Genomic DNA, 27,612 nt, shown 5'->3' with positions numbered 1-27,612 from the left:
TAACTAATGTTTCCTGATTAATTATTCAGTGGTATAGCTGTAGGTAACATCATCCAAGTATTGGTATTTTAAACAAGTTAAGAGTACATTAGCATGTGGAACTAATATTATTGTAATATTGATAGTTATTACAATATATATTACTAATATATATTGTAAGAAATTCCTCTGTTAAGGCCCGTACACACTGGTCGATATATCGGCCGTTCTCTTGAACGGCCGATATATCGCAGGACCGTCGGCCAGTGTGTACGGCCGATACGTCTGTGAACTCCGTCGTTCACAGACGTATAGCGTCGGCCGCGCAGCACAGCCGACGGCCAATATATCTACCGATATATTGGCACGTCGCTGTGTGTGTGCGGGGCGGTCGGCCGACCGCCCGTACACATGCTGCGGCGGCCGGCGGTGATTGACAGCTGAACTGGGCGGGCTTGTGTACACGCCTGCCCAGTTCATGACGTCAGTCCCCGACGGATCGAGCAGTGTGTATGCTGAACACACTGCTCGATCCGTCCATAGATATATCTGCAGATCAATTGATCTGCAGATATATCTGTTAGTGTGTACCCACCTTTAGATGTAGCCCACACAATATTTATTTATACATTACTTGGATATTTATGTATTTTTATATTGAATGTTTGGCATAATTTTATATTTCATATTGAATATTGTATGTCTATGTAATTCTATACTGAATATTGAATGTTTTTCTAAGACACACTGACAAAGCGTGTTGGGTATCAACAGCATGATGCAATCTTACAATGTAAGAATGACTGTTTTAATCATTTGAAAGACTTAAAACAAATATGAAGTAATTTTATAAAATCAAGAGGCTGACAGCATCTATTGGGTTTATTCGGTGAGAGGGTCTCTTTTCAGAAGAAGAAGAAAAAGGAGTATAGCCCCCATCACTAAACCATCACCAAAAGAAGGAATAAGAATTTATAATATTGGACATTTGGGTTTAAAAGTGGAGTGCACTGTTGGACAACCTGATGAAGTGTATGTAAATAAATGAAACGTTGACAGACAGGAGAAGCCTGAGATGAACTGATTCAGCAAGACCCGTGAGTGCTGTATTTTCTGCACAAACTACATATTACCTATTGATTATATATATATATATATATATATATATATATATATTCCTCCAAGATACGGCACTCAGCGGACTCGTTCAATGAGTAAACTTCAACAGTAGTTGTGGCAACGTTTCGGCTTTAATTAGCCGTTTTCAAGCAACATCATGATGTTGCTTGAAAACGGCTAATTAAAGCCGAAACGTTGCCACAACTGTTGTTGAAGTTTACTCATTGAACGAGTCCGCTGAGTGCCGTATCTTGGAGGAATGTACGTACCACATTAATGTGCACCGCGGCAGGATGACGATGAAGTGAGAGTGCCGGTTACCAGTCCGAAATATATATATATATATATATATATATATATATATATATATATATATACATATACATATACATACACAATTTTTTTTTTTTTTTTAAGAAGGAATTACTAATCCTAATATATACATGGGTGTCTGGGAAGCAATTCAAACTGTAAAAATCACAACAGATAATGTGCAGATTTATCTTGATATCACAAATGGAATAACTTAGAAACTATGGGTGTATCTCACATACACACACACACATAAAAATTGGCTGTGTAAGACTTCCCATACAAGGTTTAATACTATTCCTCCATCCAAGTAAACAACACAATTTGCTTTCCCCATTGTGAAACTGTTAGCATTTAACACTGGACCATATACACCCAGCTCAGGCTAATGCTAGACTACAGTTTCAACCACAATGGTAATTTGCTACACATATTACAATGTATCAACAGAGGGGAACATTCTTCAAACAAACTGTGTTGCAGTAAGAACTTGAACGACCTGTACAATCAATAGCTATGTTACTTCTAAATGTACATATGTGTATCTTTTTTCTATTTTACCATGCTATGGATTGCCAATCATGTCATGGCGATTCATGAACAAAATATACAAAAACATGATTTCACTGAACAATGCTATAATGATAACGTGACAGCCAAAATCAGCAAGGTGTGAATAGTTACCTTTTCAAAATAAGGTCCGCTGTCTGCGGCACCAATCTCTTTGGAATTGGGCAGACGGAAACCGGACCGTTCCTTCCGCATCATTTCGTTGAAATCCCCGAGATTCACACTCCGCTTGTCCGCCTCAAACTTCTTTTCCGGAAGAACACCTGAGAGTTTAACACAAAGAAACCTTTACTTATTTGACTTCCTACATTCAAGTACAAGTGAAGTAAGGGATACTAACATAGTTTAATCTGAAAGAATACATAAACCTCACCTACAGGGTGGTCCATCTTACTAGCAGATGAGTCATCCACTTGGCTCTGAGCAAGGAAAAACAAACATCGAAACTGATCACTTCATGGCAGTACATTAAGATTAGGGGACAGGATAACCCTCAAATATTAAGGGGCTCTTTAAAACTCTTAATTTCTTCAGAAATATAGAACCATACAACTATAAACCATACAGTAGATGAGCTCATTGAAAATAAAGTTGTTACTACAGAAATAGAAGACAATTCATGACAATATACTTTTCAAGCAGACTAAACAAACAAAAAAAACAAATAAAAATAGCCAAGATTCCAGGCTCCACTGCACCTGAGATCACAAAGGTCTGTTCCAATGTTTCTGAAGGCAGCTAATGAAAAAAAGCTTACACAACACAAGACTGTAGAAGTGGAACATCTTCAAATGTCTTATCTCTATTGCAGTACTAGGATTCAGTGTTCCCATGGCTAGTCAGCAAGACCTGTCTCCCCGCTGGCACAGAAACCATATCTTCCAACTTGTAGTACCATTACTGGATTTCAATGATGAGCTGTGTACCCTATTTATAAAGTACCACCATAACTAATCCACAATACCCAGCAGTAATTCCAGACAAACCACTAGAAAGCTGCACCCTAGCTGCAAATATTTTAACAAATGTAATTGCATCCCACCTATTGTTTCCAAAGACCATGGTACTTACCCACTCTAAGAACATACCTCACATAATTCACCCAATAATCCAAAGATATGCTGGTAAATTAACTGGTTCCAAAATTAACCTTAGTGTGTATGTGTGGTAGAGAATATAGACTGTAAGCTCTGCAGGTGCTTATGTGAATGGCCAAATATTCTCTTTAAAGCAATGTGGAATATGTATAGTCTATATAAATAACTTAATAACATGTATCTACTCGACTCTCAAAGATCTTTCTTGCACCCATTTCCTAATGTTACCCCCGCCACACGAACAGTTATTTTTACTATGTTTAAAGCACTCTGTGACAGTAACTCCAATCACACAGTGCCCACGTTACATGAGACACTAGTTTGAAGACTGGCAGTTCTCCTATGAAAATATGTAAATACATAAAAGGTTGATGTGAATAGTATTAATCTGTATGGGAGAACAAAAAGAAAAAAAGATTTGCTGTCTCAACTACTAGACAAAGCATACTCTCCAGCTATCAGTTTCCTTGCTTCCTAAAGGAATGAACACTACAAATGCACAAAACTACATTATACTCTGAACTAGGAACATATATGCACGCACTTAACTCGTCCATAAAACTACTCTGAGACCATGCCTTTAAGAGAGAAAAACAGAAATCACATGGATTGCAATGAATCAATGAATCTTACCAGTAATCCCATGTTTGAGAACTGTTTGGACAATGGGTTTATCCAGGAATCATTGTTTCCCCCTTTCAGGGAACCCTGTAATACGAGAGAAATCATAAGTCTCCAGAATAACGCACATATTTCCAAATATGTCATACAAATGAAGCATGGTTAGCTGGTAAATATAGCATTGTATTTTAATGACAGTACAAGGTGGTTGGAAGTTATCTACATGGTCAACATGTCAGCTGTCACTACTTATAGTTCCTCACGTTAACAGAAATCTTATACAGTGGACTCACCTTGATCTGTGGTTTCTTTCCTCCTTGGCCCCACCCTGCCGAGTTGTGGGAGGAGCCACTTCCCTGAGAACCTGCACTATTCCATACACCACTCTCCTCCTCTTCATCCCAGCTGCTGTGACGAGCTCCTGGCCCCGGTCCTTCATTCTCTCCCCAGCCGTCTTGCATAGATTTTGTACCTGTAAACAGAGAAAATCATCTTGTTCAGTGTTATTTGAAATATCTACATCTTTTTTACTTTACTATTTACTAGTTGCACAAATTATGCATTATACGTACAGGCGATACAATGTCTCATTCATTATTGAGATGTGCTATGACGTATCCAAAAGGGGTAATCCTGTCAAATAAGACATGCTGCACCTACAGTGACTGCAGAGTTGGAAATATGGATCCTCAAAATGATGGTAATGGTGGCAGTATGTGATAGGTGATACTTCGGATTTGCCATTTAGAAGAATAGAGCATGCTTTCTCAAACTTGGTCCTCAAAGCTCACTAATAGTGCAGGTTTTAGTGATATCCAGGCTTCAGCACAGATGGATATCTCAATATAACGGAGGTACTAAATAAGTCCTCTGTGCTCAAGCATGGATATTCCTAAAACCTGGATTGTTAGTGTGCCTTGAGGACCAAGGTTAGGAATGGCTGGAATAGAGTATCCCTCAAACCATTAATTTGAGGACTTGCTCTTACAGAAGGTCTTAGCAGACACTGCAATTTGAAGATTTGCAGATACACAGCTTATTAAATTATAATGGTCTCCAAAAGAGTTCTGCAGAGAAAACCTATGAAGAGAAACCTTAAAATGTACATAACAGAAACAGAGAACAGAGATTTGAATCATATTTGCAATTATGAAGAAAGATCTACTTGACAAACAATCACCAAAGCATAGGACTCACCAGTTTTCATGGCACTGGGAGCTACAGGCGCTGCATTTCCCCAGCCTGGTGTTGGAGGTCCAGTCTCCTCTCCTTCCCCCCATCCAGAAGCAGGTTCAGTTGGCTCGCCCCAGGCTGATGTTCCATTGTCAGCTGGGGGAGCCTTATTTTTATTCCAAACTAAAAATAAAATAAAAAAATACAAACATAAATACAGTGCTTGAATATCAAACCAAATTGTAAGTAAATGGCAATGATCAATAAGGTACCACCAAAACAGCTGAAAAGCAGAAAAAGAAACAAAATAAATAAATAAATAAAAAGAAACCCAAAAGATGACCCACCTGCTCTCACCCTAGAATGAGGCAGTAACCTGGGACTTACCAAACTTTACACAACCTCATCGGACACCACAGAAAGTTGTCACCACTGGCGACAATGACTTGATCTATGCGCATGAGGACGCATAGTAAGAAGGACTGCAATGTAAGAATATCAGTAGCATTTACAAGCATAAATGCAAATATGAAGGGAAAGGTATTCAATCAGTGGTGATGGCCATTAGGTGCCGCATTCCAACTATTTCCCTGGCATCTCGTGATCTCCAGCATCGCAGACTTTTCCTCACACGCCATAGAAGTACACATGTAGAATATGTGATGACTGAAAGCTGCACAACAAGACCGCACATCGCTCCTAACTGAACACAGCCCTAATAATGCCATGAAATCTAAATACATATTTGAGATAAAACTTCTGTTTGTGGAGAAGACAAGTTTCTATGCACCAGACTTTCATGCAGCTAATTAGTTTCATATAATGCTAAAGATTGAGAAAACACATTTGCATTCCTTACTGAGATACGGAGAACCACATTTATACACAGCTGTGGAATCTATGATCTGGAATGCATAGGACTTCAGGTTTTCCAGATAAGGTTTCTCTATAATTTGAAGCAATGTCCCCCAAAAATCCTGAACTGCATCTGAATACACAAAACACAAATTGTCTCCAGACTGCCCATCATTTCCCTCCTTATCAAATAGCTCCTCATCGTAGTCACCACAGAGGCACATGGTGGTCAGGCCTGCCTGCAGGACATAGATCACTGCAACTGAAGTGCTTTTTATTCTCTCATTGGCTTATGAAGATCTTTGGAAATGTTTGTTTCTGGACTAAAAAAAACCCCTATACCTGCACTTTATTAACTTAAGTCCTTGGCAATCAAAATACAAGTACCACAAACATGTCATGTGGCTGAAGTTTACAAATACGAAATATTGGAATGTGTAACAGTCTGTGATGGATCCAGAGAGGAGGATCACCTCATACAAGCAATTCATTTTGGATCATTACAATACACAATTTTATACAGTTATAATTTGGATATTCAGTATAGTGCTGGAAAGACATCCACTGACCACATGTTCTAAACTGGCATTCCAATTCCTCCGCTACAATTAGAAACATTTCCCATTCGGGGAATTTCAACTATGAGCGAAAGGTGCAAATTGCTGTTGCCATGGCATTTAAATGCCGCCAACTGGGGCTCTTCTTGCACCCTTCACCAGGCAGAATCACACCAAAGTGCTCGCTACCCTATGGGGTAGCAAACACTTTTGTATGAGATCCTCCTGCCATAAAGCGCTCCAGCCAATTTGGCAGGGCGCATACATTCGTACACAATTGAATTCCCCCCAATGTGTTTAGATCAGGCCTAAAAGTGGCTCATAAGGAGTAAAGAATCTGAAAGCCCCAGCAGCCTTTCCAACTAGCAGAGCATGCTGGGAATTGTAGTTTCAAAGCAACAGGCTGTCTAGGCCTGATTTAGACAAGCATATAGATGTAAAAAAGAAATAAACATACACAGATCTATTTTACAATGTGTACATAAAAGTACAAATATGAGCATATTGTCAAAGAATGAGCACAGACCAGCATGAACAAATTATAACAGCATACAAAACATATATAGAATAAACACACATACATTTAATGTGGAAGTACATTTTTTCCCAACTACCACAGTTCTGCATTATCGAGGCAATACTGCCTATGGTTTCCCCAATGCCTGTAGCTGCATTTTAGGATAGAAACCAAGCCATGTATAAGACCAGTCCACTATCGGCAATGTTCCTATACAGTATTGCCTTAAAAACGCAGATATCAGTAAAGCAACTACTGCAGATGGAAAAAGGACTTATGAATTGCAAAAGTAACAAAAGTTAAAAAGCATAGCAGAAAAATGCATCTCGTTACATTAATAGGGGACAACTGAATGAGAAGTGATGACCTTGTGGCTACCAACAATGCACATTTTCCCTCCCATCTCTTAGAGGTGTGCAGGAAAATGTGCGATGTTGGGGTACCGTAAGTCTGAGTGATGGACACAGCTGCAAATCATAGAAAATTTAGTAAATCATTAAAATTATAACACTGAAATATACAGAATAAAAGATATATAGGCAAATATTTATTAACGGAAACCATATTTGTGTACTGATGCTGTCTGAGATCTCTCAATATATTTTAGCTGCCAAGTTCTGTCAACCTATATACGTGAATTCACTTTCTTGGATAGTGAAGAGTAAACATAAACAGCATCCTAGAAGCTGGAAGTCATTGGTGAGTTTCCCATTGGAGGAGCAGAAGGACAACACTCCTACATAGAAATACTATCTGTAATCTCTTTGACTCTCAGAAAGATTATATTATCAATTACTGTACAAACCACGCACTAGCTGAATTGCAGAAATACATATTAATTTTGTTCTATTTGATAATCCACCCAAACACATTTGGCAATCAGTAATATTTTTACAATTACTTCAGTAAACAGTTTCTCATGATTTGCCAAATGTGGCTACACTTGTAGGTAATACGAACAAAATGATAGCACAAGAATCAGTTTTTTTTTACTTTATGTGAGAAATCTAGAATCTGTTTCTACAGAAAACATAATTCCAGAATAAATAAAGTAGACTGCATGAAACGGGATGGGTGATAAGAGGCCAATGCAATAAACCCCATAGTACACATTTGTATACTGTCTATGTGATCAATAATCCCAATGAACAAAAGTAATTACTTATGGTAATCTACAATGATCTCACATTGGTTTAAAAAGAAGATTTTTACAGTAAAGGGGTTACATTCCTCCCGCTAGAGTGAGCTGCAGTCCCAGCAACGCATAAAGTTATATGCCAATGCTGTGAATTGGAACTAAACAAACAACGCAATTAAGTAAAACTGGTGATGAACGGTAGTAACATCACAGGGTCAAAGGTCCTAGTCTACCGTGTTTGTGAAGGTTTCCTTATACAGTACATTTCATGTTTCAGCAAATGTTTTGTTGCCACTGACGGAGAATTCCACCTAAATATGCTTTGTTAGTTACTGCAGAATTCTTTCTGTCATAACAGAGTTGGGTCTGTACCAGGAATGTACCAGTGTTCCAGACTTTCTTTTCCCTACACTGACAACCAAGATAACATGAGGTTCAAACTGCAGAGTCAAATTCAGCCCGTGTTGGAAACTGACACAGATCAGTTTGAAATGTATACGGTTGTCAAAGCTGGAATAAGTTGTCCCTGGCATGGAAGCCTCACATCTCTGCTAGCTTGCTAGTGACGTAGGAGACTAGATACAAAATGCACTATCAATGGTTAGCACTGCTGAACCCACAGTGCTGGAGGTGGGGGGAGCATGGTTTCTATTCAGACAAGGGAACATGCGTGCGTAGTCTGTAGTTTAATACTAGTCTGTTGTGCGTGTATGGTTGGGCAGGGAATTTAAAAAATAAGTTCCATTGGGGCAGTAAATTGAAATCAGCTGGTTTGTGATTAGGCGCTAATTAGGGCTGCTTGTTCTAATACTGCTGCTAATAAGTAGGGCTAGTTGGTCCTACTATACATAGAAATACAATAATAAATAAAAATAGCAGCGCCAAATACAGGTTATAGATTAACCAAATGCATTGTGAGAAAAAGTGCAACTTTTAAAGAATTATTCAATAAAAAATATAGATCTAAAAAAAAAAACAAATTAGACAATTCATTTAAGAACAAAATAAAAGCTCCTAGTAACCAATGTACTGAATTAGTCCACAGTACATAGGGGGTCATTCCAAGTTGATCGCTCGCAAGCAACTTTTGCATGGCAGCGATCATCTCAACATCGGCTAAACTGCGCATACACCGCAATGCGCAGGCGCGTCGTATGAGTACAAAGCGGTTCGTAGCTGAGCGATGGATTTAACGAAGAATCAATTCGCACAGCCGAACGCACGGTGATGGACAGGAAGAGGGCGTTTATGGGTGTCAACTGACCGCTTTTAAGGAGTGGTTGGAAAAACGCAGGCGTGACCAGGCGTTTGCAGGGCGGGTGTCTGACGTCAAATCCGGACCAGAAACGCTGAAATGATCGCACGGGCTGAGTAAGTCTAGAACTACTTAGAAACTGCACAAAATTTTTTCGGCCCGCTCGGCAGCACCCCTAGACCAAAAGTTTCTTACTGAGAAATTTAGAAAGAAATATTAAATTAAGTAAATTGTGTTTTTATGTCATCCTTAGGTGTAATTGTGGTGAGTTACAAGATTTGCTTTTGTTTGTCCACATATTTTATGATTGACAGCCATCAGCAATGGTTTTGCCTTTTACATTGACCATAAATCATTTTAATTGGTCCTGGACTACCAACCCAGGGCACCCCTTCACGTGTCCTGTGGCACCCCAGGGTGCCACGACACACAGTTTGAGAACCACTGTATTTGACAATTCATTTAAGAACAAAATAAAAAGCTCCTAGTCACCAATGTACTGTATTAGTCCACAGTACATAGTGCTCGTTCCTGATAATGAAAACTGGACTTCGTGTGAATTAAAACCTGGACAGTAGGTACACAGTCCAAAGGATGGTACAAACAAAAGCAAATCTTGTAACTCACCACAATTACACCTAAGGATGACCTAAAAACACAATTTACTTAATTTAATATTTCTTCCTAAATTTCTCAGTAAGAAACTGTTGGTCTAGGGGTGCCATGAAAAAAAATTTGATGCTCTAGGGAACCGTGGTTCAAAAAAGTTTGAGAACCACTGGTCTAATATATTGTGTATTTAGCGCTGCAATTTTTATTTATTATTGTATTTCTACAGGGGTAGTGGCTGATGTGAATACCTCTATAAAATACAACGTAATATGTTGGCTCTAAACAAAAATAATAAAAGGAATTTTACTTTGCGTTCTCAAATATAATTTTATACCTTTCTTTGTTTTCTACATTAGTCTCTTACCACTCATTCACAGCTAAACATCATCTTTTGGAAAGAATTCCATTAATTTAAACAAATGTAAACCCCTCATCCAACAATACAGAGATTCTAATTATTGAATTGTTTACATTAAATTGCAGTTATAATGATATGCGGTTAGGCAAAATCAGTTCTCCATATAGTATTTTACACTTTATAAAGTGTCATAAATTCTATAAAGCCCAGCTCATTTGCAAGGCAAATCCAACTACATCTGCAGTATAAAATACAACTAGTAAACATAAAAATGGAGGGGGCGTGGCCTGGACGGGCATGGTGTAGGAGCCTGACTTCTCAGCTCCCAGCCACATAACTCCGTTTTTAATATCCTGTTTCTCCTGCCCGGTCCCTGGCTGCAGTGGTGGTTTGCATACTTACCTCTCCATGCTCCGGAAGCCCCACGGCCTGCCTGTGACTTTTGGCTGCTGGTTTGGGTGAAGTTGTTTGTTCTCCTCTGTGGCGTGTCCGGACCGCAGGCGCCATCTTGGATATTGACTGACGGCTCCTTGCTCCAGCGCTGTGCTCCTGGTGCTCCTCGTTATAGTCTCTGGTGCAGCGGTGGAGGTTGTTGCTGGCTCCCGCACGCTCCCTGAGCGGCCGGCTCTCCATGATCGTTGACTCCGGTTGACGTTTTCACCTGAGGGATAACCAGAGTGGAGGAAGTCTGTTTTGCAGTCCGACCTGTGCTGGTTGCGTGTTGGTAATCTCCTTCTGTAGGCTCCTGCGTCTCTCTCCCATCACTTCCTTCTGCTTTATAGCTGATATTTCAAAGAGACTGTGTGTTGTGGAGTGGGGGCTGTATCTTCCAACAGTATATTACGCTGCCTCTATACATTGTGCCTGCTGACTTTATCCTGTGATATCGGCATTATTTAAACTTCCAGTTTGGATATACTATGGAGCAAATCCTTCAAGCTATTGCTGTATCCGGTGAGAGGCTTGTGGCTCAACTGGTAAACCTGAATGCTGAAATGTCTCTTTCCTGCTGTGACTTGCCATTGTTGCAGGCTGAATCTCCTGGAAATACTTGGCAAGGCACTGATGATCATGATGTGGGACAGTTGGCTTCTTTTCAGTCCTGGAAGAAGCTATATTCAAGTCCATTTGCTATTATTGCTGGAGGCTTTGATACCATCTTTCCTCCTTTCTCCGCTGGCGAAAGTGCCTTATGTATACTTTCTTCTACCTTTGAGGATTGTAATATTTCTACTGTGGACCAGCTGCTTCCCTCTGAGTTCTGCTGGATGACTTTCCGGATAACTTAGCCATCCTTCTTTGCAGATTTGTTTCCTGTTCACTACGTCTCTAGTTTGCCAGTGACCGAATCAGCTGCGTGTCTCCATACTCTTCTCCGTTGGGCAGTTATTTGGGATCTTCTACTATACAGCTTCTCAAATCTACGGATTTTATTTCTGTACACCCTGCTGGGACTAGGGGAATTATGGTTTATCTGGTTGCTTTATGGGCTTTTGGGTGGGATGACCCTCCTTAAATATTGGTGTGTTTTTTTGTAATCTGTTCAGATATCCTGATTAACCGTACATACTAACGGTATATTGTGTGCTTTGAGCATTTGATGGTTGTTTCTTTCTATCTATCTATCTATCTATCTATCTATCTATCTATCTATCTATCTAGGGCTCTATACACCATGCCCGAGGGGTTCATGGGGTTGACTGCCCCCAAGTTTTAGTAGAGTAGTTGGGTGGGGTATTTTGGGATCCAGGTAGGCCATAAGTTGGGGGGTTGGTTCTACAAGGTGGGGAATTTGGGGGTGGTGTTTGTCTGGTCCATATTTTGGAGGTGTTGGGTTGGCACCCCTTTTTCTTAAAACTAATCCTGATGACATTGAAATGCTTAGGTCTGGTGTTGATATTTGGGTATATTTTATGTTTATATGTGTCACAATGCTACCTATTGTATTTCTGATTTGGTGGTGTTGGGGCCCGAATGGCGCCTTTGGGTTCAGACATCACTTTTTCTGATAGTTATGATAACTCATTCTGCTATACTGGTTTGCTATCTCTTTTCTTATAACACTGTGTGCTGACCCTGCAACTCATTTTTCTATTGGCATTTCGGGTGTAAATGTTGAAAATATAAATAAAACGCAATTTAAAAAAACAAAACATAAAAATGGAAACACCTGAGTAAGTCCATGGCAAAACATTCCAACAAAGGCAGTACACAGGAGTGGTTTATGTAACAAAATAACAGGATTGGTAAGAGTCACACTAAGGTGTCCATACTCTATTCAGCGCCTTCTGCATCCTTCAGCCAGAGGCAGAACTTAAGGAGGGATTTTGCATAATGCTTCAGATTAAAGATATGTCAGCATGTTGTTGATTTACAATGGCAGAATAAGAAAAGTACATCAAAAAGGAAGGACAAACTAGAGTCAAGTATTTCAATATTCATTCATTAGCTGAAAACAATACCAGCAACTGCAGAACGACTGCTTGGTGGCAATATGGAAAGTGATCAATCACATGTCACTGCTGTGGGGTGCCTTTGTTTCATCATACAAAGTAGTCCACGGTTACCCAGCTGTTTTACGCACTACCTAACATCAGGAGTAGACAAAGAATGCCGCATCAACAAAATAACTTTTAGGGTTTAGCTGCGTTCCATCACTCTTAAAATGACATAGTTTAAACCACTTAATTAAGTTCCATATATAAAACCAGAAACCAAGAATGGAGTTACCCATACCTGACGGTGCTGCCTTGCTGGCTATTGACCCTGGCATTCCCTGCTCCCGTGGCATCTGTCCAGGTGGTCCTTGCGCATTCTTGTCCCACAAACTAACATTCTTATAATTATAACTGCTAGGGTCCCCCCATGCTGCTGTACCATCGTCAATGTCCATTTTACGGACGATGGTCTGTGGTGATGGCTCCTCCCAGCCACTTGGCTCTTCCTCCTTGGACACTGTTGGTGTGGGACCACCTTTCCACCCTGGGGTGGGTGGCTGCCTCCCATTTCCAGGGGGAGGAGCTGGATGACCCCAAGAGCCAGAAGACTGTGCAGCTGGTGTAGCCTCCTGCTGCTTGTTCCAAGGTATTGGAGGAGGCCTGGCTGCCTCACCCCAACTTCCACCTCCTTGAGGCCTTTTACCCTCTTCCCAGCCAGTTCGTAGCGCTGGGTTAGAGTTCGCTCCATTGCCCCAAGAGCCATCATTTTGTCCTACTTCACCCCAGCCAGAGGAAGCTTTGTTTCCCGAGCCATCCCAGCCCCCAGGGCCTTTGGGTGGCTCCATGTCCTCATTGTTGCTTCCTCCCCATCCATTCTTTCCTGCGGACCATCCACTTCCAGGATTGGATTGACGAGTACCCCATCCCTGTTCAGCACTTGCATTATTATCATTGTTCCATCCAGGACCTGCCTTTTCCTCTTTTCGTCCACCAACCCCACCCCCATTACCTCCACCACCCCAACCGGTTTGGCTATTTTTATAGTCATTCCAGCCAGTTGCTTTGGTGTCCTTCCACTCCTGTCCAGATGGAGCTTGGGCAGGGGACTCTCCCCAATTAGACTTATTTTGATTGCTTTGGCTGGGGGCATCCCCCCAACCCCCTGAGCTCTTTGCTTGCGGTGTGTTTTCCCAGCCTTCAGTTCCACGGTCTGCTTTGCCTTCGGTTCGAGATGTTGCTTCCTCACTCTCCCATGCTGCATCCTGCTTTATTTGGGTTTGGCCCCAGCCCGAGTTGGACAGCACTCTGGGATCCAAGTCTGTTCGATTGAGCAAGGTCTGCAAAACAGCCTGACTGTCTGGGAGAGCAGGTCTATTATTTGAGCGCCGATTGCAGGAGTTGAGGCTATCTCCACTGCCCCCAGCATTTGGGTTGCTTCCAGTGCTTTGCCCCCCTGCCTCACTTCCTGCAGAGCTGGGTGCCCGGCCCCAGCAGGCCGTTGATGATGCATTGCCCTGGTTCTCCGATAGTGAGTGGCCCTTCTGATTGTCCCATGCTCCAGTGCTAGAATTTCCTTGGCTCGAACCTCCCCATTCTCCAACTTTTAAGTCCTCATGCCCAGACGGCTGTTTCCATTCTCCCTGAGACAACCCTCCTGACACCAATTTGTTCCCTTCACCCCACTTTACTTCACTGGGATCCGCCTGTGGGCCATATCCCCAAGAACCATTGCCACCACTTTTGCCATCCCAAGATTCTCCCCTGGACCCATTGGGCCTATGAGATGAAGACGTTTTCCTTACGTCCTCCCTCTCTCGTCCATTGTTTCCAGAATTGCCATGCCCACAATTGGCATCTCCTGTGACAGTTTGACCCCTTGTTGACCCCCAAGTGCCCACCCCCCCATTCTTTCTATCTCCAGTGCTTTGAGCAGAGAGGTCAGAACCCCGGCAGGCATCCCCTGTTCCAAAGGCTGTACCCTTGTTCTCAAGGGGATTTGATGTATTTGAGTTCATAGCATTAGTGTTTCCATTTTTTGGTCCGTCAGTGTGATGGGTTGTGGCCGACTCTCTGCCAGAGGCTGCAAAACCGGCACCCGCATTTTCCATCTTTGACTGCTGCTCCCGAGAGTTTGGACCCGTTGGGCCAAGCTGTGCGCTGGAGAAGCTGCCATCTGGCTCTGGGTTCCCTTTCCTGCTGCTTTCCTGAACCAGAGCCGGCCATGCTGACGGGTTGCTATTTGGGTTAAAGTTGCTGAAACCAGATGCAGGTCCCGTTCTCTCAGACCCACCCATGCTCCTCCAATTTCCTAGTCTATTAACTCCCTCTGTAGTGGGGTTGGAAGACGGGACGGGCTTTGCCTTGGGGTCAGCTTTCCATACCCCCTGGATACATTCGCTGCCAGGCGGCTGCTGCTGCTGTTGGCCCTGGCCCCCCCTTCCTTTGTGGTTAGCAACGCTTCCTTGTGGGGGTCCCTTTTCCGAGGCTGGATTCGAGGCACTGTTGTTGTCTGTGGCGTTGTCGGAAGGGGGCTCTGCGTCCACGCCAGCTATGCAAGGCCACTCTTCCATGTCCGACCCGTCTACAATCACTTTGTCCCAGGCGTGGGGAGGGTTTGCGTTGGGGCCACTGCTGGATGGGGCTCCCGAGCCCCAAGTGGAATTTGCATAATTTGAAGTAGCAGCTGCCCCTGATGATAAATCTGAAAAACAAAGAAAAATAAGCAAAATTACTATTTTCCAACAAAAAAAATTAGAAAACTTAATACAAAACATTGAACACATACTATTGCGCTACATTCTCTTCATCTATATACTAAACAATGGAAATCACATATTCCAGGGCATTGGTTGTGAGGTAAGCATCCTTTAAAAAAAAAAAAAAAAAAAAAAAATTGCTTGGTTTTATTTAGCACTTAACATGAGGTTACTTTATATCAAAAATATATACACAATTTATTATAGGATTTACACAGACACAGATAAAAAACAGATCTACTTACAATTTTGTGTTTTACATATTAATATATTAGGACATAATGAACATCTAGTTCTCACCAAAATCTAAAATTATAAATCCAATTTCATGTGACTCTTTGGATCTTCCAACATAAAATAAGCCAATGTGAAGATATCACAAGTGAAAATAAAGCACACCCTTACTGCTTCCATACCACACAAACTGAAGTACATTATTATACAGTGAGAAAGGTTACTTTCAAACAATGGGGGATATTTATCAAAGCTTGCCAATATAAAGTGGAGAAATATAAAGTACTAACAAAGCAGCTCCTAATGAATTTTACCAGCTGTGTTTAAAAAATGCCAGTTAGGAGCTGATTGGTTGGTACTTTAACTCTCTCCACGCTTTGATAAACGCCCCTCTATGAACACTGAAGACAGCTGGATGTTCTGGCAAAAAATTGATCAAGTACCTCAGTAAAAGTTAATGTATGGATTTTGCGGAATGGTAGTAAAAAGAAAACTCTGCATCCCAAACAAATAAAAAACTACTAAGTTTAGCAAAAATGTACTGTAGCTGGTCGAAGCACAAGAATTCTCAAATAATAGGCGGTATTCTATTAGCCGAGGTAAAACATTGGGTGCAAAAAAGAAAGAAAAAAATCGGGCAGAGCGCGGCACCCTGCTAAAAACAGCCTAGCATGAACACTAGATTAAGAAGCTATGTGTGAACAAGATTAGTACGCCTCTTGAGTAAAATAACAACAAAATAAATTAGGACAACTATTATTTTCTACAGGAGAGACTATATTTATAAAGATTAAAAACTTGGGGGGCCTATTCATCCATTCAATAATCGCTTTAGTGTGAAAACAGCTGCTCTGGAAAGTAACACTGCTACCAAAGTATTGGTGTCACCACGGAGGCGCTGGCCTACTAATTAATCGTGACCTGAAGTCCCTTATGTGCACGGGTGTAGGTGTTGCAGTGTGACTGTAGCAGTGGGATCTACGTGGATCCCTCTTTGCAACACCAGACCTCCTTCCCTTAGGAAGGAGTGGGACACTGGGAGTCAATGCAACCTGAAGATAGCGTTGATTCCTGAAAGCAACCCCGAAAATCAGTTTGCGGAGTTTACAGACTACTAGGCCAGTCACACACACAAAAAAAAAACATGCAGAAGTTAGCATTTTCCACATGTGTAATGGGCTCATAGGTGATGATTAATGGGTTCCTTTGTGAGAATTCATTATTTATGTCTCGATAAGTAAAAATAAGATTTTACTTACCGATAAATCTATTTCTCGGAGTCCGTAGTGGATGCTGGGGTTCCTGAAAGGACCATGGGGAATAGCGGCTCCGCAGGAGACAGGGCACAAAAAGTAAAGCTTTTCCAGATCAGGTGGTGTGCACTGGCTCCTCCCCCTATGACCCTCCTCCAGACTCCAGTTAGGTACTGTGCCCGGACGAGCGTACACAATAAGGGAGGATTTTGAATCCCGGGTAAGACTCATACCAGCCACACCAATCACACCGTACAACTTGTGATCTAAACCCAGTTAACAGTATGATAACAGCGGAGCCTCTGAAAGATGGCTTCCTTCAACAATAACCCGAATTTGTTAACAATAACTATGTACAATTATTGCAGATAATCCGCACTTGGGATGGGCGCCCAGCATCCACTACGGACTCCGAGAAATAGATTTATCGGTAAGTAAAATCTTATTTTCTCTATCGTCCTAGTGGATGCTGGGGTTCCTGAAAGGACCATGGGGATTATACCAAAGCTCCCAAACGGGCGGGAGAGTGCGGATGACTCTGCAGCACCGAATGAGAGAACTCCAGGTCCTCCTTAGCCAGAGTATCAAATTTGTAAAATTTTACAAACGTGTTCTCCCCTGACCACGTAGCTGCTCGGCAAAGTTGTAATGCCGAGACCCCTCGGGCAGCCGCCCAAGATGAGCCCACCTTCCTTGTGGAGTGGGCCTTTACAGATTTAGGCTGTGGCAGGCCTGCCACAGAATGTGCAAGTTGGATTGTGCTACAGATCCAACGAGCAATCGTCTGCTTAGACGCAGGAGCACCCATCTTGTTGGGTGCATACAATATAAACAACGAGTCAGATTTTCTGACTCCAGCTGTCCTTGCAATATATATTTTTAATGCTCTGACAACGTCCAGTAACTTGGAGTCCTCCAAGTCACTTGTAGCCGCAGGCACTACAATAGGCTGGTTCAGATGAAATGCTGACACCACCTTAGGGAGAAAATGCGGACGAGTCCGCAGTTCTGCCCTGTCCGAATGGAAAATCAGATATGGGCTTTTGTAAGATAAAGCTGCCAGTTCTGACACTCTCCTGGCCGAAGCCAGGGCTAGAAGCATGGTCACTTTCCATGTGAGATATTTCAAATCCACCTTTTTTAGTGGTTCAAACCAATGAGATTTTAGAAAGTCCAAAACCACATTGAGATCCCACGGTGCCACTGGAGGCACCACAGGAGGCTGTATATGCAGCACTCCCTTAACAAAGGTCTGGACTTCAGGGACTGAAGCCAATTCTTTTTGAAAGAAAATCGACAGGGCCGAAATTTGAACCTTAATAGATCCCAATTTGAGACCCATAGACAATCCTGATTGCAGGAAATGTAGGAATCGACCCAGTTGAAATTCCTCCGTCGGAGCACTCCGATCTTCGCACCACGCAACATATTTTCGCCAAATTCGGTGATAATGTTGCACGGTTACTTCCTTCCTTGCTTTAATCAAAGTAGGAATGACTTCTTCCGGCATGCCTTTTTCCTTTAGGATCCGGCGTTCAACCGCCATGCCGTCAAACGCAGCCGCGGTAAGTCTTGAAACAGACAGGGACCCTGCTGAAGCAAGTCCCTCCTTAGAGGTAGAGGCCACGGATCTTCCGTGATCATCTCTTGAAGTTCCGGATACCAAGTCCTTCTTGGCCAATCCGGAACCACTAGTATCGTTCTTACGCCTCTTTGCCGTATAATTCTCAATACTTTTGGTATGAGAGGCAGAGGAGGACACACATACACCGACTGGTACACCCAAGGCGTTACCAGCGCGTCCACAGCTATTGCCTGCGGATCTCTTGACCTGGCGCAATACCTGTCCAGTTTTTTGTTGAGGCGAGACGCCATCATGTCCACCATTGGTCTTTCCCAACGGGTTACCAGCATGTGGAAGACTTCTGGATGAAGTCCCCACTCTCCCGGGTGAAGATCGTGTCTGCTGAGGAAGTCTGCTTCCCAGTTGTCCACTCCCGGGATGAACACTGCTGACAGTGCTATCACATGATTCTCTGCCCAGCGAAGAATCCTTGCAGCTTCTGCCATTGCACTCCTGCTTCTTGTGCCGCCCTGTCTGTTCACATGGGCGACTGCCGTGATGTTGTCCGACTGGATCAACACCGGTTTTCCCTGAAGCAGAGGTTCTGCCTGGCTTAGAGCATTGTAGATTGCTCTTAGTTCCAGAATGTTTATGTGAAGAGACGTTTCCAGGCTCGTCCATACTCCCTGGAAGTTTCCTCCTTGTGTGACTGCTCCCCAGCCTCTCAGGCTGGCGTCCGTGGTCACCAGGATCCAATCCTGTATGCCGAATCTGCGGCCCTCCAATAGATGAGCACTCTGCAACCACCACAGAAGAGACACCCTTGTCCTTGGAGACAGGGTTATCCGCAGGTGCATCTGAAGATGCGACCCTGACCATTTGTCCAACAGATCCCTTTGGAAAATTCTTGCGTGGAATCTGCCGAATGGAATTGCTTCGTAAGAAGCCACCATTTTTCCCAGGACTCTTGTGCATTGATGTACAGACACCTTTCCTGGTTTTAGGAGGTTCCTGACAAGCTCGGATAACTCCTTGGCTTTTTCCTCCGGGAGAAAAACCTTTTTCTGAACCGTGTCCAGAATCATCCCTAGGAACAGCAGGCGAGTTGTCGGCATTAACTGGGATTTTGGAATATTCAGAATCCACCCGTGCTGTTTTAGCACTTCTTGAGACAGTGCTAATCCCATCTCTAGCTGTTCTCTGGACCTTGCTCTTATTAGGAGATCGTCCAAGTATGGGATAATTAATATGCCTTTTCTTCGAAGAAGAATCATCATCTCGGCCATTACCTTTGTAAAGACCCGAGGTGCCGTGGACAATCCGAACGGCAGCGTCTGAAACTGATAGTGACAGTTTTGTACAACGAACCTGAGGTACCCCTGGTGTGAGGGGTAAATTGGAACGTGGAGATACGCATCCTTGATGTCCAAGGATACCATAAAATCCCCCTCTTCCAGGTTCGCTATCACTGCTCTGAGTGACTCCATTTTGAACTTGAACTTCTTTATGTACAGGTTCAAGGACTTCAGATTTAGAATAGGCCTTACCGAGCCATCCGGCTTCGGTACCACAAAAAGAGTGGAATAATACCCCTTCCCTTGTTGTAGAAGAGGTACCTTGACTATCACCTGCTGAGAGTACAGCTTGTGAATGGCTTCCAAAACCGTCTCCCTTTCGGAGGGGGACGTTGGTAAAGCAGACTTCAGGAAACGGCGAGGTGGATCTGTCTCTAATTCCAACCTGTACCCCTGAGATATTATCTGCAGGATCCAGGGATCTACTTGCGAGTGAGCCCACTGCGCGCTGTAATTTTTGAGACGACCGCCCACCGTCCCCGAGTCCGCTTGAGAAGCCCCAGCGTCATGCTGAGGCTTTTGTAGAAGCCGGGGAGGGCTTCTGTTCCTGGGAAGGAGCTGCCTGTTGCTGTCTCTTCCCTCGACCTCTGCCTCGTGGCAGATATGAATAGCCCTTTGCTCTCTTATTTTTAAAGGAACGAAAGGGCTGCGGTTGAAAAGTCGGTGCCTTTTTCTGTTGGGGAGTGACTTGAGGTAGAAAGGTGGATTTCCCGGCTGTAGCCGTGGCCACCAAATCTGATAGACCGACTCCAAATAACTCCTCCCCTTTATACGGCAAAACTTCCATATGCCGTTTTGAATCCGCATCGCCTGTCCACTGTCGCGTCCATAAAGCTCTTCTGGCCGAAATGGACATAGCACTTACCCGTGATGCCAGTGTGCAGATATCCCTCTGTGCATCACGCATATAAAGAAATGCATCCTTTATTTGTTCTAACGACAGTAAAATATTGTCCCTGTCCAGGGTATCAATATTTTCAATCAGGGACTCTGACCAAACTACCCCAGCACTGCACATCCAGGCAGTCGCTATAGCTGGTCGTAGTATAACACCTGCATGTGTGTATATACTTTTTTGGATATTTTCCATCCTCCTATCTGATGGATCTTTAAGTGCGGCCGTCTCAGGAGAGGGTAACGCCACTTGTTTAGATAAGCGTGTTAGCGCCTTGTCCACCCTAGGAGATGTTTCCCAGCGCTCCCTAACCTCTGGCGGGAAAGGGTATAATGCCAATAATTTCTTTGAAATTTTCAGCTTTTTATCAGGAGCAACCCACGCTTCATTACACACGTCATTTAATTCTTCTGATTCAGGAAAAACTATAGGTAGTTTTTTCACACCCCACATAATACCCTGTTTAGTGGTACCTGTAGTATCAGCTAAATGTAACGCCTCCTTCATTGCCAAAATCATATAACGTGTGGCCCTACTGGAAAATACGGTTGATTCGTCACCGTCACCACTGGAGTCAGTGCCTGTGTCTGGGTCTGTGTCGACCGACTGAGGCAAAGGGCGTTTTACAGCCCCTGACGGTGTTTGAGTCGCCTGGACAGGCACTAATTGATTGTCCGGCCGTCTCATGTCGTCAAACGACTGCTTTAGCGTGTTGACACTATCCCGTAGTTCCATAAATAAAGGCATCCATTCTGGTGTCGACTCCCTAGGGGGTGACATCCTCATATTTGGCAATTGCTCCGCCTCCACACCAATATCGTCCTCATACATGTCGACACACACGTACCGACACACAGCAGACACACAGGGAAGGCTCCTAACGAAGACAGGACCCACTAGCCCTTTGGGGAGACAGAGGGAGAGTTTGCCAGCACACACCAAAAGCGCTATATATAACAGGGATAGCCTTATAATAAGTGCTCCCTTATAGCTGCTTTATATATATAAAAAATATCGCCATAAATTTGCCCCCCCTCTCTGTTTTACCCTGTTTCTGTAGTGCAGTGCAGGGGAGAGACCTGGGAGCCGTCCTGACCAGCGGAGCTGTGAGAGGAAATGGCGCCGTGTGCTGAGGAGATAGGCCCCGCCCCTTTTTTGGCGGGCTCATCTCCCGCTATTTAGTGAATCCAGGCAGGGGTTAAATATCTCCATATAGCCTCTGGGGGCTATATGTGAGGTATTTTTAGCCTTTATATAGGTTACATTTGCCTCCCAGGGCGCCCCCCCCCAGCGCCCTGCACCCTCAGTGACTGCGTGTGAAGTGTGCTGAGAGGAAAATGGCGCACAGCTGCAGTGCTGTGCGCTACCTTTAGAAGACTGCAGGAGTCTTCAGCCGCCGATTTTGGACCTCTTCTGACTTCAGCATCTGCAAGGGGGCCGGCGGCGCGGCTCCGGTGACCATCCAGGCTGTACCTGTGATCGTCCCTCTGGAGCTGATGTCCAGTAGCCAAGAAGCCAATCCATCCTGCACGCAGGTGAGTTCACTTCTTCTCCCCTCAGTCCCTCGTTGCAGTGATCCTGTTGCCAGCAGGACTCACTGTAAAATAAAAAACCTAAGCTAAACTTTTTCTAAGCAGCTCTTTAGGAGAGCCACCTAGATTGCACCCTTCTCGGCCGGGCACAAAAATCTAACTGGAGTCTGGAGGAGGGTCATAGGGGGAGGAGCCAGTGCACACCACCTGATCTGGAAAAGCTTTACTTTTTGTGCCCTGTCTCCTGCGGAGCCGCTATTCCCCATGGTCCTTTCAGGAACCCCAGCATCCACTAGGACGATAGAGAAAAACATTTGAAAGAGGATGCATTTCTTGGTTAGAACACACACAAACTATCAAAAGTTTAGAACACCCCATTTTTTCAGTTTTTATTGAAATTTAAGCAATTCAAATCCAATGAATAAACTGGAAACAGTACATAGGTTATAAAAAACAAAACAAAAGACATTTCAAGAGGACAAGTAATGGGTTAAGACATTTGTAGGATCTACAACCGTGCTGGGAAGAACTTCTCAAACAATATGTGATTTCCATTGCCACGCGTGTGTTCAGTGGTTAGCTGTAATCGTTTACTTGTGTTTTAATTACACCAGAGAAAAGCGAGACACTAAACTGCATAAATAACAATGAAAATAAGAAGAAAAATCTTGAGAGGGTTAAATTGTGTGTGTGTGTGTGTGTGCATTTAATAAATATTATATATATATAATTTTTTTTATTCACATATACACTATGGGGTATATGCAATTGCGGTCGAATTCCCGAAATTGTCGAAAAACTGGACTTTTTCGCCCCAAAAAAAAAAATCCGACAATGCAATTCAGTACTTTCCGTCAAAAAAACGGACTTTCAAAATTCGACACTTTGAAATTCGACATTTGTCAAATTCGACATTTCTGCAATGGTACAAATGCGGCAATTCGCCAAAAGTATATTCAATTGAAGTTTGGAAATTCGACAACAGTGCTTTTAGACAGTAAATTCGTCATTTTCAATCCGCCACACTTTGGTGGCGGAATCTAATAAAAAAAATTTAAAACATGTTTTTTTTTGTGTTTTTTTTTTATTGGTAATAGCATATCTATTTATATTAGAAGGGATTAGGTACTTGGTTTGTCTATTTTGGAGGCACAAGTATTCTTTATATATTTCTAAAAATATTTCTATATTTTTTTTTTTTTAAATGGAATGGTAAAAACCCGAAAAAAAAATGGCGTGGGGTCCCCCCTCCTAAGCATAACCAGCCTCGGGCTCTTCGAGCCGGTCCTGGTTCTAAAAATCCGGGGGAAAAACTGACAGGGGATCCCCCGTATTTTTAAAACCAGCACCGGGCTCTGCACCTGGTGCTGGTGCAAAAAATACGGGGGACAAAAAGAGTAGGGGTCCCCCGTATTTTTTACACCAGCATCGGGCTCCACTAGCTGGACAGATAATGCCACAGCCGGAGGTCACTTTTATACAGTGCCCTGCGGCCGTGGCATTAAATATCCAACTAGTCACCCCTGGCCGGGGTACCCCGGGGGAGTGGGGACCCCTTCAATCAAGGCCCCCCCCCCCCCAGCCACCCAAGGGCCAGGGGTGAAGCCCGTGGCTGTCCCCTCCATCCAAGGGCTGCGGATGGGGGGCTGATAGCCTTGAGAAAAGTGTAAGAATATTGTTTTTTCCAGTAGTACTACAAGTCCCAGCAAGCCTCCCCCGCAAGCTGGTACTTGGAGAATCACAAGTACCAGCATGCGGGAGAAAAACGGACCCGCTGGTACCTGTAGTTCTACTGGGAAAAAAATACCCAAATAAAAACAGGACACGCACACCGTGATAGTAAAACTTTATTACACACATGTCGACACATACATACTTACCCATGTTCACACGCCGACCTCTGTCCACTTGTCCAAGTAGAATCCACGTGTACCTGTGAATAAAATTATACTCACCTGATCCAGTGTCCAGATTATAATCCACGTACTTGGCAAAAAAAACAAAAACGAACACCCGAACAACACGGACTGAAAGGGGTCCCATGTTTACACATGGGACCCCTTTCCCCGAATGCAGAGACCCCCCGTGACTGCTGTTACAGAAAGGTCTCTTCAGCCAATCAGCGAGCGCAACGTCCTGGCACTCTGCTGATTGGCTATGCGCGTCTGAGCTGGCAGACAGCGCATCGCAAAGCCTCTCCATTATATTCAATGGTGGGAACTTTGCGTCAGCGGTGAGGTCACCCGCGGTCAGCGGCTGACCGCGGGTAACCCCACCGCTGACGGCAAAGTTCCCACCATTGAAACTAATGGAGGGAGCTGTGCGATGCGCTGTCTGACAGCAGACGCGCATACAGCCAATCAGGTGAGTGCCACGAAGTAGCGCTTCCTGATTGGCTGAAGGGACCTTCTGTGACAGCAGTCACGTGGGGTCCCGGCATTCGTGGAAAGGGGTCCCATGTGTAAACATAGGACCCCTTTCAGTCTGTTTGGTCCGGGTGTTCGTTTTTTTTTTTTGCCAAGTACGTGGATTATAATCTGGACACTGGATTGAGGTGAGTATAATTTTATTCACAGGTACACGTGGATTCTACTTGGACAAGTGGACAGAGGTCGGCGTGTGAACATAGGTAAGTATGTGTGTGTCGACATGTGTGTAATAAAGTTTTACTATCACGGTGTGCGTGTCCTGTTTTTATTTGGGTATTTTTTCCCAGTAGAACTACAGGTACCAGCGGGCCCGTTTTTCTCCCGCATGCTGGTACTTGTGGTTCTCCAAGTACCAGCTTGCGGGGAGGCTTGCTGGGACTTGTAGTACTACTGGAAAAAACAATATTCTTACACTTTTCTCAAGGCTATCAGCCCCCCATCCGCAGCCCTTGGATGGGGGGGGACAGTCTCGGGCTTCACCCCCTGGCCCTTGGGTGGCTGGGGGGGGGACCCCTTGATTGAAGGGGTCCCCACTCCCCCAGGGTACCCCGGCCAGGGGTGACTAGTTGGATATTTAATGCCACGGCCGCAGGGCGCTGTATAAAAGTGACCCCCGGCTGTGGCATTATCTGTCCAGCTAGTGGAGCCCGATGCTGGTGTAAAAAATACGGGGGACCCCTACTCTTTTTGTCCCCCGTATTTTTTGCACCAGGCGCAGAACCCGGTGCTGGTTTTAAAAATACGGGGGATCCCCTGTCAGTTTCCCCCCCGGATTTTTAGAACCAGGACCGGCTCGAAGAGCCCGAGGCTGGTTATGCTTAGGAGGGGGGACCCCACGCCATTTTTTCCGGGTTTTTTCCACGTTTTTTAAAAATCGGATCAAAATCCGTCAAATCGGCCGTTTTTCGACAGCGGGACTGTCGAATCCATTTTTTATTGAATATGTTGAATTTCGGCACCCACTTGCCGGAATTCGACGGTCGAATTGTGTCGAATTAAAAAACGGCCGAAAAATTGCCGCGATTCGCCGCTAATTGCATATACCCCTATAAAGAGATTTTTTTTAAAATCTGTTATGGGAGGAAACAAACAAGTTTTTGGACTCGTAGAAGAGTATACAGATGTCAAGACAGAAGTCTTGAACACCAGAGTAGCCCCTCAAGAGGCCTCAATATGTGAAAGAGATTCTTACAGCATGAAAAGCTATTCCAGAACACCATGTACAAGGCTAGTTTTCTGCAGAAAGGAACCTTTGTGCTCCGGAGAGACCCTGCCACATGCAGAGAAGCGTACACGGCTATTCCCGAATTTTAAACTAAAATCAGTATGAGAATCTCTCTCCCGGACACACCTTATGGTACAGTATATTCTCTTTTTGAATCTACAAATCCTCCAAAACCTCACCTTCTGAACCTACCAGGGAACCACACTTCTAATAGCTATTCTACACTACCTATACCTTACCAGCATAGAAACCGCCTATAGTGGTTGTAAGCAAGCTATGTCAGCATGGTGAGCTCTGTTCACTCGCTGTATCTTATGCATGCATCAATACCCAGCATGTCACTCGTCAGTAGCGTAGGACTGCTCTTGTATGTGATTGAGGTGCACTTCAACCAGCCCTTAATATAATACTTCTTATACACCCATCAGGAGCCCGTCCCTTTACATGATGCCAAATCGCATATATGGAGTTCACGGCCATTTAGGTGCATTCTTTTATTTATTTTTACAACTGCTATGGAAACCTGTAACTGTATTTATCTTTAACTGATTTAGGTGAACAAGTGAGTGACGGACACTTCTAATATAAAGAGATGTCTGAATGCTTACAAAAGGGGATCTGCTGTATTTGTTTGATGCTACAAGTGCCAGGGCCGTTTTTTATACGCATATATACTAGGTACACACATATGAGTAGGGCACAGCATAGAGGAGGGCGCTCTGGTTCAGCTGCGCCAGGGACATGCATGAATCCATCTCTACCTGATATGCCCAAATGGGAGCTTCGCAGAGCAAGCAGTGGTGTTGGCGCCGCCACGCCATGTCCGTCAGTGCACCCCACTACAGAACGGTGAAGAAACGCAAAATAAATGACCACTCCCAGAAGCAGCTGCTGGTAGTGTTGGTTTATTTCGAGAATCTTCACAGTACTTAGTGAGGGGCACGGCGCAGCGGCGCCAACACCACTGCCTGCTCTGCGAGTCTCCAGGCACGGCACAGGGGGCATACGAGTTAATAACTGCCCATAAATGAATGTGTATGGGGCACTACAACAGTGGGCACAATGTGTATGGGGCACTACCATGGTGGGCATAATGTGTAAAGGGCACTAGAACTATGCTTTTCCATGAGACCATGCCCCCTTAAATTTTTCAGGTGCGTGCCTTCGGTACACACAAAAGTACTTATAAGTATTTGGCCTTGGGCAAGCCCTGGTATGTGCAGGACACACAATGTGCATCCCCAGCCTTGATGAACTATAAAATCCCATTTCTATGGTCTGTTGTAAAGAAATACCCATATCTAACCAAGTGGTGTGGTACACAATGTTGACAGTCAGAATGTCGACATATGACACACAGACATGTACAATGTGGACATAATGTTTATCTACTGTGATAGCCCTAACACTACCCTATCCCTACCCGCAACCTAACCCTAAATCTTTAATGATAACGTTGACATGTTTACTGTCAACATTATGTCTGCATCAACATTCAGACCCTGTCAACATTTTCATTATATCCCCTACCAAGTGCTCCTACATATTCAGAATCTTTATGGTTATGTATCTGAACAAATCTAGACATAAAGTTACAATGCTCATCGCGACTGTAGAAAAGCAAACAAAGTCAGCATCCAGATTCTGAGATCACATTGTCTTGCTGGACTATACACAAGGTGTCCACAGAGAGAACATTGTGTGCATACAGTAACAGGATACAGAAGGATTACTCAGGAAGATGATGTATCCAAGTGCAAGGTTGTAT

General features: G+C 43.8%; 1 protein-coding gene across 5 annotated transcripts in view; it reads right to left on the bottom strand.

The window, feature by feature from the left end:
• Nucleotides 1-27,612, bottom strand: part of TNRC6B (trinucleotide repeat containing adaptor 6B) — a 333,109-nt gene that overhangs the window by 54,594 nt on the left and 250,903 nt on the right. For all 5 annotated transcript variants that reach the window (XM_063940726.1, XM_063940724.1, XM_063940727.1 and 2 more), the window contains 6 exons: nt 12,900-15,302; nt 4,896-5,054; nt 3,992-4,170; nt 3,711-3,785; nt 2,354-2,399; nt 2,095-2,243 (listed from right to left, as the gene is read on the bottom strand). In XM_063940726.1, coding sequence (XP_063796796.1) covers nt 2,095-2,243; nt 2,354-2,399; nt 3,711-3,785; nt 3,992-4,170; nt 4,896-5,054; nt 12,900-15,302 — 3,011 coding nt within the window. The remainder of the gene's footprint in view (nt 1-2,094; nt 2,244-2,353; nt 2,400-3,710; nt 3,786-3,991; nt 4,171-4,895; nt 5,055-12,899; nt 15,303-27,612) is intronic.

The sequence above is a fragment of the Pseudophryne corroboree genome, chromosome 9 (assembly GCF_028390025.1).
Source record: "Pseudophryne corroboree isolate aPseCor3 chromosome 9, aPseCor3.hap2, whole genome shotgun sequence".
NCBI lineage: Eukaryota > Metazoa > Chordata > Amphibia > Anura > Myobatrachidae > Pseudophryne > Pseudophryne corroboree.
The sequence above is the reverse complement of the archived record's forward strand: the minus strand, read 5'-3'. Positions and strand labels throughout refer to the sequence as shown.